The sequence below is a fragment of the Leuresthes tenuis genome, unplaced genomic scaffold (assembly GCF_036924035.1).
Source record: "Leuresthes tenuis unplaced genomic scaffold, fLeuTen1.0.hap1 SCAF_23, whole genome shotgun sequence".
In the NCBI taxonomy this organism is placed as follows: Eukaryota; Metazoa; Chordata; class Actinopteri; order Atheriniformes; family Atherinopsidae; genus Leuresthes; species Leuresthes tenuis.
This window is the reverse complement of record NW_027325377.1, coordinates 4,099,331-4,112,820: the sequence shown is the minus strand read 5'-3', so window position 1 is coordinate 4,112,820 and position 13,490 is coordinate 4,099,331. Positions and strand designations below refer to the sequence as shown.

The following is a 13,490-nucleotide window of genomic DNA, read 5'->3' as shown; positions in this document are numbered from 1 at the left end:
AGGAAATAAACACTTAAGTGACAAGTTTCAAGTTTATTTAAGTTGAGCGAGATGTTGTGTGTTAAAGTATCAGAGTCCTGAGCATCCCTCGTAGTTTTACATTTTCCTCCCAGCAGCCAGACTTTGTTTTAATCTCTTAAAGTGTCCTGATCAACAGTTCTGCAGCTTTCTCAAGCTCTTTCAGAGTTTTTCTTTGGACATTTTCTGCTTTTTCACTCATTTTCAGTCCTTGTACCTGAGCATTTTCAGAGGAATGAGTTTTTTCTTTGTTAAGCTGGATTCTGTCAGAGCAGAACAGGGTGTGGTCTCAGATTGTTCCTGATAAAGTCTGCATCTGCTTCAACCGTCTGAGAAACCAAGAGTGAGAAGGACTGGACCCAGAGATCATGGTGGTACAGTAAAGCTCCACAGAAGAAAAGGTTCTGTCATTAAATGAAATGAAAGAATAGAAACTCACCACTTGAATTCTGTTTTTATCATGTTGAAATGCAAATGAATGGATCAAAACATCAAACGAAAGTGAATTCATCTGTGACTGAATCCAACAGTTCTACATCACTGCTCATCACTTTATCTGCCAGCTTTTAAAGCACATCTGTATTTACATCTTAACAAAAGATTCTGTATCACGAAGCAACTAAAAATACTTTCAAAAGCTTTTCTTCTAATCTAATTTCGTCTTTTGAAAACCCTTCAAGCCTGTGTCACAGCAGGTTCTTACGTCCCGGCGACCCTCCTTAAACACAGAGTAGAGTTCTCCAACAACTGATCCTGGATCACTGCGAGCGGTCCAGCCAGGCGTCAGTACTCTCTGCTGAAATGCTTGTTGACTTTGACGACAGCGACGTAGACGGTGAGACTGATGAGGAAAAACTGCTTCTGCTCCTTCAACCAGACCAGCTTCATCCTCACCTCCCCGTCAGGGTTTTGGTACTGCATCAGAAAGTGGTCGCCCTTGTAGTCGAAGGACAGCGACGCCTTGGTCATGGTGATGTAAATGGGCGAGCTGACGCACCAGAAGGGTTTCTGGAACTCGTCCAGCAGAGTCAGAGTCATGATGCAGCAGTTCTACATGATGCAGGAGAGACGGAGCAGAGCTGAGGGACAGGACGTGGCCCCAGTGTCTGAACTGGCTTACAGCTAAAAGACACATGTAAAGCTTAAGAACGTGCAAAAGAGTCTAATTAATTCTACATTTAAGCCAGTGGAGGGATGCAGGAACCAGGCCGACACCACTGGCTGCTGAGCTCTGAACCGGCTGCAGTCGGGCTAACAGACGCCGGCTGGTACCAAAGAGCAGCTCGCTCAGGTAATCCAGATTCAGATCTGTGCTTTTTGGCCCCGTAAATGACACGTTTACTTCACTGTACCTCCAAAATGGAAGTTAATTCTAGTTGTTTTCACATAATACACTCAAAATAAGCATTGACCGCTGCCCTGAACTACAGAGCTAACTTTACGGCAGCGTCATACAACGTTAGCTCTCAGCAGCAAAAAGGGTTCGGAGGTGAATCAAAGGCAGCTTTGTGTTGGGCAGCTGTACCTCCACAGCGCCCTCCAGCTCCTCGCTCTTCCAGGGCAGTTTGATGCTCCCTGAAAGCGATCTGTGCTGCGACAAGTTGGTCCTGTTGATGACCCTCAGCTCCACCAGACCACGCTGGATCTGAACTGATCACCAACAAACAGAACAAAGTCCCATGAAATAAAGTCCAAAACAGACAAGAAATTATCAGGTTTTAGTAAAAGAGAATTACAGATATTTTCCTCATTGAACAGTTGTACCTGGAGACCTCCATCTTTATCAGAAACATGCCGATAATGTAACGTTAGCACACAGAGAGTGAGGAGAGGACCGGTGTTGTGTTGGAAACACACCTTAAACACAGCTGCAGGTTGTCTGAGCTACAGAACGGAACCGTTCAGCTAGAAAGCTTCAGCTAACAAAGTAATGTGGGAACAATAATGTTCATCTTTCAGAAAGGAACAGCAGTAACTCCTTAGAAGTTGGTGTACGCCATCTTCATCAGCTAAGCTGTTAGCGTTAGCTGCTGCTAAAGGAGGAAATAAATCAGTAAATAAACCATGAGGAGTTATTTCATTAGCTAAGCTGTTAGCGTTAGCTGCTGCTAAAGGAAGAAATAAATCAGTAAATAAACTATGAGGAGTTATTTCATTAGCTAAGCTGTTAGCGTTAGCTGCTGCTAAAGGAAGAAATAAATCAGTAAATAAACTATGAGGAGTTATTTCTCAGATGCTTCCATTTCCCTGCTCTGAAGTTCAGGCTCTGAGAGTTGGAACTGATCCTCTTTGTGGCTCAGCTCCTTCAGTCCAGCGTTGAACTGGACCAAGTTGTTAAAACAGTGGGATGAAAAGTGTTTGCTGCACATTCACAGTCTTTAGCTAACTCTGCTGGAACATTAGCCTCAGATATAGTTTATCCACTGGGCTCTTATATCCTCTGAGGCTGCTGCTGGATGGAAGATGCATGCTCCTCAGCGCAGCTGACAGCAGAACATTTCCACCAGAAGCTGGCTTCATCCGCCCAGCAGGGTGGATGTGAGTGGGCGGGGCTTAGCAGAGGAGGCGGAGCCAACTTAAGGAGTGTTTTTGGGGAGTTTTACACCTGCTGGTTGCTGCACATTCACAGTCTTTAGCTAACTCTGCTGGAACATTAGCCTCAGATATAGTTTATCCACTGGGCTCTTATATCCTCTGAGGCTGCTGCTGGATGGAAGATGCATGCTCCTCAGTACAGCTGACAGCAGAACATTTCCACCAGAAGCTGGCTTCATCCGGCCAGCAGCGTGGATGTGAGTGGGGGGGGGCTTAGCGGAGGAGGCGGAGCCAACTTAAGGAGTGACATACTTTAGAAATGAAAATCAGAACGGCTCGTTAAATGAGGAACTTTCAAACAAAGAGGAGCTGAAATGAATCCCACACCCTGATATATGCTCCCAGGATCAGCAAGAAGGCATTTTTACACAATATGTCACCTGTAACCAAGATTTAGCCGAATTATCAGTATTTTGATCGGGTAAAGAAGAGGAGTCTACAACTGTACGTTTTTACAGCATTCTGCACAGACTGTAGTGAACATGTGCTTGGTTTACTTTCAGTACCAACCTTAGAAAATATCTCACTATAAATGAACACGGCTGGTGAGACTGAACACCGCTGGTGGGACTGAACACCGCTGGTGTGAGTGAACACCGCTGGTGGGACTGAACACCGCTGGTGTGACTGAACACCGCTGGTGGGACTGAACACCGCTGGTGGGACTGAACACTGAGGCGCTCTCCATGTTGCTGTCCATGCAAACATTTACAATGAGAGCAAAATATCTGAGGAGCAGAAACAAACTAGTCTCCAGTGTAGGAAGACAATGGGATGAAATTTATCCTAATGTGGGTTAGCTGTCGCTGGCCCCCAGCATCCTCACAGAGAGAGGACCAATGCAACTGCTTGGCCAACAAGAAACACATGAAACTTATGTTGCAAAATGTTTCTGCATCTGCTGAAAACAGAGCTGATGAAAAATTACATTAAAAAGTGTCCAAAACTCATAACCTGATCATCCAAAGATGAAGGGTTTCTGCTTCCCTGAGTACTCAGATTACCTGTGCGACAGGAGAGCTGCTGAAAGTGTCCCGACATGATCTCAGTGCCGGTGTTGTGCAGGACGAAGTGCAGAGTGTAGCCGCGAAGACCCAAGTCAGCGTCCGAGTCATCTGCAGGTGGAGGGTCCACGGGCGCCGAGTACGGGCTGCAGGAGGTACAAACAGACCACCGCGTGTGGAAGCAAAGCTAAACAGATCCAGTTTGTCTTAAATCAGTGTTTTCTGTTAGCTAAAGAAAATCCAGAACCTGAAAGTCAAGTTTCATTTTAATAAAGAGAAGATAAATGATGGAAACAAGCATTAGAAATTGAGCTGAACAGTTCATTAGTTCATTAGTTTTCACACAAAACAGGACAGATCATGAGTTTCTACAATATTTTTTGACATTCTATGATAAAAAAAATTTAAAATCCCATCTTATATTGGACATAACTGGATTCATCAGAAGATATTTCACAGCAGCTGCAGTGGCGTATTGTGACCAGCAGATGGAGCTCTGATCTCTCTGCATCAGTGCAGCTGAACGCCACCAACCTGGTCTCCACCTTTTCTGAGGGTTTGATATGTAGTTAAATTACTCATCACTGAATCTGTGTGAAGTGAACTCTGAACTATCTCTGGTGAACACTGCAGACAGCCGTCCTTCTTGGTTCTGGTTCTGCTGGAGGTCTCCTCCTGTTTAAACATAAATACTAATATTCTGACCTGATATTTAACTGGACTTAAATTACTCCAGTCGGAAATGAAATTGAATTAAAGTGACTTTCTAAAAGTAGATTCAAACTGAATTCCAGGGAACTTCTTCACACTTCTACGTGGCTGCATCATTCTGTTTTTACACTCACAGAATGAATGAAAGCACAGAAGAAACTCATGAGCTCACCAGGCTGGAGATCCCAGCAGACTCTTCTCCACCAGTTTGTGGAAGTGCAGGCTGACCATGATGAAGGCCACCCTGCTCTGACCCTGCACACACAAACACACACACACACACACACACACACACACACACACACACACACACACACACACACACACACACACACACACACACACACACACACACACACACACACACACACACACACACACACACACACACACACACACACACACACACACACACACACACACACACTTAACTCTTTAACGTCACCATATAAAAACACAGCCCACAGAACCACGTGATAAATGTGTTGTGGAGCACGGCTGGAATGCACGTTCCCCTGAAACACAGCTGTCTGACTGTGAATAACTGAAGGAACAAACAGATGCAGCTGGTAAACATGTGGATTCTCTGCTGACATCTTACCCTCCAGATGCCCACGATGACGCCCGGCTGCAGAAGCAACACTTTAATCAGTCCGTCTTTGCCGATGAAGTGATGCCGATGAGTCTTTGTGTCGAGCTTTAAAATAAGAGAGCGCCAGTGGGGCCTGCAGGAGGAGGAGGAGTGTGGGGAGTCGTTAGGTCTTTGCCAGGACAGAACATAGCTCCTGCTGACCAGAAGAGGTGCGACAATCTGTCTGAAGCGCCCTCACTACTGCTGACGAAGCCCCGCCCTCCTGTCAGTGTCTCCTGCTCCAACACCCCGAGATAATTCAGCTCCTCCACTCAAGGTGAAGACAACCAACCCAGAGGGAGCACTCCACCTTTTCCCAGCTGAGAACCACGGCCTGGATTTGGGAGAACTGAGCGGCTGAAGGTCGCGGCTCGGAGAAGCCAACAGAACCACATCATTTGAAACAGCACAGGCGTAACCCTGAGGTTCCCAAACCAGACGCCCACTTCCTCCCAACTACGCCTCGAGATGCTGTCCATGAACCCCACAAACAGGAGGAGCTCCGACTGACCGTTGAGCCTCGCTTTCACTTTACATGCAATCAGAACTTCTTTGTATGCAGACAGGAACAAAATGTTTATTTCTAACAGGAACCTCCTAAAGAGAACCTAATGGAATTGGTTCAAAGTAATACTGAGCCGTCCTAAGTCCCATTAAAAGCGTGAAATGGAACTTTATGCCCATTTCCAGCCCCTCAGCTGAACAATCTGAGCCCACCAGAGGAAGTGGTACTGTGGAGCTGTGCAGGACGGGTTTCTTACTTCCTGCCTTTGGGGCTCCTCGGCGGCTCCTTCCTGACGCCGTACAGCTGGATGCTGCTGATGCGATGGTATTTGACGAAGCTGCCTCCGCTCCAGCGGACGATCACCGAGGACTCGAAGAAATACACTCGGCTCTGCTCCAGTGTGCTCTCCCGTCCCAGGTGGTCGCACAGCGTCAGCTCCCAGCTCACATTCAGGCGCCTGGAAGCCGCACACATTCATTTAGGCTGGTGAGGTTCACAGCTTCAAAGCTTAAGACGTGGTCAGAATCCATTTCTCCATCATACAGACTGATGCAAGCTCAATGAAAAAGACCAATAATCTACAATGTTGAGCCGAGCCGAGCCAGGTAGAAAACAAGCTCGTCTCTCAGGGACATTACTGCACAAGGGTGGCACAAATAAAAAAATAAAAGACTCATTAACTGTCAAATCAATGTTTTACATCCGTGTGATGAAAGTAAGTGCACCCTCTTTCAATTCTAAGGTTTTATGGATCAGGAAAACAGTATCATCTGGTCTTCCTCTCATCGGGAAGTGTGAGCGCCTCCATTAAAGCGGATCGGAAGCCTTCAGCTCTGGCTGCCTGGAAAGCGCCACGGTGACCGTCAGGGCCTGACATGTGGCGGAGGACTGTGGGTATCACGCTAACTTTTTAGGAAAAAAAGAAGTCGCTTCCGGTGTGGGCCAGCGGTGCGGAACGCAGGAGGAATGTCCTGGAGAGCAGCGACTTCCTGCTGCTCCTGCTGCTCCTGTTGTTCCTGCTGCTCCTGCTGTTGGGTCTGCAGCCTCAGGATTAGACACATTTGTTCAAAAAAAGCAACATAATGTTCAGACCTCACGTTGAGGATTATTTAGAAATGGCACAGTACTCAGTTCTGTGTTGATGAGCCAGCAGTTAAAATCTGAAAACAGCTTGAGGACAGCTCAGTTCACCGGCTTCCTGTCCACCAGGTGCTGTTGTTCAGCTGCGGTTATAATTAAATCATTTTCAGGATGTTCTCCTGGTCCTGACGCCTGAACCCTTCAGAACCAATAAAGGTCATCTAAAAGCCGTACCTGAGGACCCACTCGGTCTGTCTGGGCAGGCCGGTGTACGGACTGATGTCTTTCAGCTCTTTCCTCCACTTGTTCATCTCCTGTCCAGCCATGGTTCTGAAGTACATCTTCTTCCAGCGGCTGGCGGACTGATCCGCCTTCGCCACCATCTTCGGCTTCCACTTCTGACTCCCATACTCTGACACGTACAGCTTCTGCCACATGACGCTGCGATGGAAGAAACTCACAGATAGACACGGATTCTTTCAGATGAACGAAGTCCTACCATCCACTTCTAAACTCTCTGTCTGCTTTTCATTGGCTTAGAGCTTGAATCTCCTCTGACTGGGAGTCTGGGAGTAAAAGGACCTGATGAATGTGGGGTGTATCGTGCGGCTCCACAGGTTCTGTTGGCACCGACACCCTGATCTACGCACAGCTCAGAGGAAACAAACACTCACTCGTCGTTGGAGAGCCGGTGGAGGAGTTTGCTGACGTGGCTGACGCAGAACAAGGAGGAGGCGTCCAGGTACGACAGAATCTGAATCAGAATCTCAGACGGGAGCCTGAGGAGGAGATAAGAAGATGTTACTCAGCTGAGATGCAGTTTGTTTGCTGGCGCTGAGCAGTTCAGCAGCACCGTGTCCCGTACTTTATTCCAGTTTTCTGACAGGCTTCAACACATAAACTGGGCTTTCTTCTCAAGTGTTGTGTCACCAAAGAGATTTTAATTTAATTCATCGGATTTGAATGGATTATGAATTATTATGAATTGGACGTATCATTGCAGATGACATTTGTTGGGATTTGGCGCTTTAGAAATAAACTGAATTGGAAACTGCTTCAGAAAGTGTTTGAGGTAAAGGAAACATCTGGAAACCAGCTGCTCAGCTCTGTGACTGAGCAAGAGGTAAAAACTGGAACCAAGACCTGAAATTCAAAGATATTTACATTGCAAATCTGATCAGGAAATAAACCAGAAGGATTCAACTTTTACACACCCGTAATCATGTAAAATAATCTTAAATCTACCCAACAATCCAGTGTAGGCTTCAGTTTATTTGGTTTTTGATTATTTTTCATCTATTTGTAAATTCACTTAGTCAAAAAAAAAAGAAAATAGAGAATTAAAATAGAACAAATCCCTTCCCGCAATTTCTCAGCCTCCAACAGGGCTAAGAAGTTGTGATTCACATTCCCTGCAAAAAAACTAAACCTTCGTGTACTTCCACTTTGAAGCCGTTTTTACCTACCTGGAGGCTATTCCTAATTTCAGTTTTCTTTCTATTTTAAAAAAGTTACCAAAAAGTTTAAAAGAATAAACTAGTAAAACTGACATTCGTCATTGCCAACAGTTTTAATCACAGCGTCTTCGCTTAGTGAAACAGCCAATCAGAACACAGTACAGCTTCTCTCCAGCCAATCGTTAAATGAGCTAAATTGTCTTACCTTTCCAACAAGTTTTCTTTGGAGGAAGAATTTATTTGAGGAAAGTCTGCTGTCTGACCCGACCAGCTGAGATAAAAAAAAGAATAAAAAATTTAAATAAAATAAAAATGACGTGTCATATTTCAATTAATTCCATAAAAAAAAAGACGTCGAGTAAAATCCATTGGAATCAACAGCGATCACCTTGGCTCATTCCCCCTAATTGGGCTCCTTTGCGCCTTAGGCCGCCTCCTCGTCCTCCTGCCGCCCGCCTGTCCTCTATCTGGGCCCGCGAAACTTCCACTTGCTTCCAGTTTTCCTCTGCCGTGATTCTTTGGTCGTCTCACCGCCACAGGTTGGGCAGGGGTCCTCTCTAAACCCTCCATGAAACTCCGAAAAAACTCACCTCTTCCAGTCGCCATCGCAGAGTTGTTTGAACGACTCAGGTAGGGTGACTTCCGGTTGATTTCGCAATAAAAGTCCGATTGGCGTGCAATGGGGCAGCCAATGCACTAGATGGCAGTGTAGATTTATCTACATGTTAATTGGGTCCATTAATTTAACAATTTGATTTATTTTGTTTATTTATTGAGAATAGTTGTTATCATGCATTTTTTTATTAGGTTTTATCGTCATTTTCAAGCACTTTTGTGTGTTTTATGGGACAAATTCCCAATATTGTATTTTCTCATTTGTTTCTAAAATGTAATCTGTGTGTCTGTGTTGACCCCTTAAGACAGACTTTTGGTGACCCACTAAAGTCTTGGACAAAAGGTGATGAGGAAAGCCTGATCAAATGTATCCAGATAAACTCCAGCAATGTGCTTATTAATCAATATGACTGTGTATGTTTCATAAGTGTACTGTAAACTGATTTGAAAAGTGCTTCTAATCTGTATATTTAACAAAAAGTTTGAAATGATACAATTAAGTAAGAGCAAATAACTTTGACTTTAAGTAGATTTTCTTTTAGTATTTTCCAATAAAGTGTGCTATAATACAATTATTTCAAAGTGTTCTTGTGAAAAATATGTCAAAGCGTCACATTAACGCGCTTCTCTTATATTTCTAGTAGTATTTCTAGTTAATATAGTGTTAAAAATGTGAGTATATTTGAAAATTAATCAAGTGTATTTATTTTTCACCAGGGTGCAGTCTTATGAAGAATTACAGCAATAATTACTGTGGAAAGGATCATATTTAGTTTGATAGTTGAACAGTAATCGTGTTTCTCTTTTGTTTAGTTATTTGAGCTGCTGAGTGTGTGTTACATAAGTGTGCTCCACTGTTTAATTTATCTAAAAGCTGTGAAACCTGAGATCTCTTTCACACACACACACACACGTGGTGATTGAACAAACTTTATTGTCAGCAGCAGCACCACCTCTTTGCCTGTGATGTAAACATGTTGCCCGTCTCCAAGCAGCTTCATAAACAAGACATTGACACTTTACGTCAACGTCCTCATATGGGCTTCAGGACAAAGTCAAACCATCATCCTCAGACAGTCGCTTCAGACAGATGTGGTGAGAGCAACATCTCTGATATCTTTCAATATGTTTTCACTTGTTAGAGCACATTCTTCACACTTAGCTCAACCAGAATAAGACGGTTGTAATGTTCTCTGCCAACACAGAACACAATACTGAGCGTCAGCTAATTCAAAACTCAGCTGCTTGAGAACTGGCTCACACATTACACCAGCTGTTGTACTGGTTAACTGTTAGTTTTCATGTTCCTTTCCTCTCTTATTACTTTATGAGGCATTAAATGACTTTGTAGCTCCTTTGTCTACAACTACTCGATCTCATCTGGTATTTTCCCACAAGGCTTAAAAACTGCTGTTATTAAACCCATACTAAAAAAGAGCGCTCTAGAGCCGTCTGTACTAAATATATCAAACATACCATTTATAGGTCATTGAGAAGGTTGTCTATAAGCAACTTAGTAGCTTCCTGAATAGTAATGATCTGTTTGATATCTTTCTGGATTTCGCCCAAACCACAGTACTAAGTACACTAATTAAGGTGGTAAATGACATTCGCCTAAACTCTGGTAATATGTCAGTTTTAGTTTTACTGGATCTAAGTGCTGCATTTGATACCGTCAACCATCCTATACTATTAGAAAGACTAAAAAAATGGGTTGGACTCTCTGATACGGTCCCTTGCTGGTTTAGATCATACCTACAAGACAGAGACTATTTTGTTTCCATTGGCAACTTTGTCACCCAGAAGGTTGACATGAGGTGTGGAGTTCCTCAAGGTTCAATCCTTGGTCCTCTCTTATTTAACCTTTATGTGCTTCCCTCAGGAAAACTTTTGTGAGACAACAATGTCAACTACCATATCTATGCGCATGATAATCAAATTTACATTGCCCTGTCTCCTGATGACTACAGCCCGATTGATTCCCTTTATCACTGTATCTCACTGATAAATGACTGGACGTCCCATAATTTCCTGCAGATAAACAAGAACAAAAGAGAAGTTATTGTTTTTGGTCCTATCAAAAATGAGAGAATAAAGGTCAGTGCTTATCTGAAAACCCTATCACTACAGACTACAAACCATGCCAGAAACGTGGGTGTTATATTAGATGCTGGCTTACACTTTGAAAACCAGATTAATTCACTAACCAAGTCTGCATTTTACCACCTAAAAATACAGCAAAGATTAGAGGTCTTCTATCTACACCAGACCTGGAAAAACCTGTCCATGCTTTTATCTCGAGTAGACTCGGCTACTGCAATGGACTTTATATCTTCCAAAGAAAACCATTTTGATTTGAATTTTTATTCTGCTCTTACTGTGTTAATAACGACTTCTTTTGTGTTTTGGGTTGTTTTATGTTTCCTTTATCAGGTAGTTTACAGAGTGTATTGGTCTCTTTATACTGTGTGTTCATACTGAATTGCATGGCTGCTGTTTGTCTGAAGATGCTTTAAAGCTGATCTGAACTTCAACCACAGGGTCACACATGTTGAAAATATAGTTGTCTATCTGAATAAACCAGGGTTCTTCAACCCTGGTCCTCATGACCCACTGCCCTGCATGTTTTCGATGTTTCCCTCCTCCACCACACCTGATTCAAATGAATGGCTCCTTATCAGGCCTCTGCAGAGCTTGATGACGAGCTGATCATTGAAGATCATTGAAGAACACTGGAATAAGCTGTTTGAATAAAAACTACAATCTAAAAACCATAAATCAGCACATTTCTTAAACATCAGACGTCTATCCTCTTTGCTGTCATCAGCTGTATCTGTAATTTGCTATTTTTTGGGTTAGTTTTCTTCTTTTAGTGTGAATCTTCTTCTTTGGATTTCCATTTTTGTTGTCCTTGGATGCCAACTTTCTGTTTCGGCTTAGAGTCATTTTTCCTTCTGCATCTGAGCTTTACTTCCTGTTTTATCTTGTAGTATCTCTACAAAAAATACAAACGGCCTGGTCTGTATTTTTCATTTCCTCCCTCAGTCTTTGTATTCCCTGGTTTTTGGGTTTCATTTGAAAAATCCCCGTTGATATCTCTTCTGTTTCTGTGGGTTCATGTCCTCTTTTATTTTTATACATAAACCGCATTCCAGAAGCGTTGAAATTTTTTTCTAAAATGCAACGAAAACTTAAATTTGTAGATTGTTGATTGGTCTGAACCTTAAATGAACTGACACGAGTCCAAGGAAAAAAACTGACGTCTGCTTCTACAAAGATAAGAAAGAGCATCCAGGCTGTTATCAGAGCCAGCCTCTGTGATGGTGGGGGCTGCATCAGAGTCCATCGCATGGACGGCTCCATCTGTGTGAAGGTACCACTGATGCAGAGGTGGAGGTTGGAGTGTTGCTTGATTGGCCTGCCGACAGTCCACATCTGTCTCCTATTGAAAATGTATGAAGCATCATGAAGAGGAGAACCAGACAACAACAACCACGGGCCAAACATCTCCACTTTGCTCTGGTCTGTCCAAAGGACATTGTTCCAGAAGTCTTGTGCTTTGTTCAGATGCAGCTTTGCAAACCTAAGCTGTGCTGCCATGTTCTTTTTAGAGAGAAGAGGCTTTCTCCTGCAGCCCTTCCAAACAAGCCATCCTTGTTCAGTCTTTTTCTAACTGTGCTGTCATGACCTTTAACCTTTAACATGCTAACTGAGGCCTGTAGAGTCTGAGATGTAGCTCTGGGCTTTTTCACCTTGGGGTGACCTTTAACCTTTAACATGCTAACTGAGGCCTGTAGAGTCTGAGATGTAGCTCTGGGCTTCTTCACCTTGGGGTGAACTTGCTGGGACGTCCACTCCTGGGAAGATTGACAGCTGTCCTGAATGTTTTCCACTTGTGAATAATCTTTCTCTCTGTAGAATGATGGACTCCAGATAGTCTGGAAATGGCCTTATAACCCTTCCCAGACTGATGGGCAGCAACAGCTGCTTCTCTAAGATCATTGCTGATGTCTTTCCTCCTTGGCATCGTGTTAAAACACACCTGAAAACTGACAGAACTCCTGCTTTTATAGAGCTGCTCACACTGACTAATGATCAGTTAATCAGAGCATTGATCAGCAGCTCCTGGCTGCTACTTACCCTCTTAGTGTAATATGTCATGTGATGCTTTTCGCCTGAAGTCGCATTCACTGCATCTTTTTTCTATCAGGTTTGGGACTTAAAACTTTCTGATTGAAGGAGAATTTACTTTCTTTTCCATGTGACCGTAAATATAAACTAACTGCAAAGAACAAAGACATGCAAAGCACAAAAAGGGCACAAAATGAACCCAAACAGATACAAAAAAGCCACAAAGAACTGACTCAAATAGGAATATTAATAGCAGGATTCATATTTATCAATGCAAAAGCATTGCAAAGACAAAATTAGTGCAAAGAGATCATTACAAAATGCAGAAAACCAAAAAGGACATGACTGATTAAAAAGATGCTGAATAATCACAAAGAGCTTCTTTCAGTTTTTTATCCATGTGAGTGAGATGGAGGGCCTCTTACAAAGCTGTGCCCAGGCACGCTTTGTGTCATTATTAAACATACAAAGGTATTTCTAATACTCAGTCTGCAAATACTCAGTTGATACATTTCAAACAAAGTCATTTATTACATAGCTCTAGTTCTAAATGGGCACAAACTGTGTTGTGGTAACAATATAGTTACACACTTTCTTTCTTAAGGACATCACTTTCAGATCCTGTTCATCTGCTGTAGATAGTTTTTTAGGCCTGACACTTCTTCTTTTGTCCTCCACTTGTCCAGTTTCCTCAAATGTTTTAAGGACACACTGCACACCATGCTGAGATATGCCAAGTTTTC

The 13,490-nt window shown here is 43.2% G+C and overlaps 1 protein-coding gene across 1 annotated transcript; it reads right to left on the bottom strand.

Moving 5' to 3' along the window:
- Positions 1-801: 801 nt before the first annotated feature.
- Positions 802-8,607, bottom strand: LOC140283263 (F-box only protein 15). The gene is made up of 10 exons (XM_072377997.1): positions 8,390-8,607; positions 8,207-8,272; positions 7,219-7,323; positions 6,779-6,985; positions 5,721-5,921; positions 4,930-5,053; positions 4,501-4,583; positions 3,618-3,763; positions 1,544-1,668; positions 802-1,068 (listed from the first exon to the last, which is right to left on the bottom strand). The coding sequence occupies exons 1-10, from the start codon at positions 8,605-8,607 to the stop codon at positions 802-804; spliced, it is 1,542 nt and encodes a 513-aa protein (XP_072234098.1).
- Between the last annotated feature and the right edge of the window lie 4,883 nt (positions 8,608-13,490).

Excerpts from the sequence above, each read along its gene's own strand:
- LOC140283263 (XM_072377997.1), bottom strand. The coding sequence starts at position 8,607 with ATGGCGACTGGAAGAGGTGAGTTTTTTCGGAGTTTCATGGAGGGTTTA. Across the intron at positions 5,922-6,778 it reads CAGACCGAGTGGGTCCTCAG|GCGCCTGAATGTGAGCTGGG; the intron begins GTACGGCTTTTA and ends TGCGGCTTCCAG. Across the intron at positions 5,054-5,720 it reads AGGAGCCCCAAAGGCAGGAA|GCCCCACTGGCGCTCTCTTA; the intron begins GTAAGAAACCCG and ends CTCCTCCTGCAG.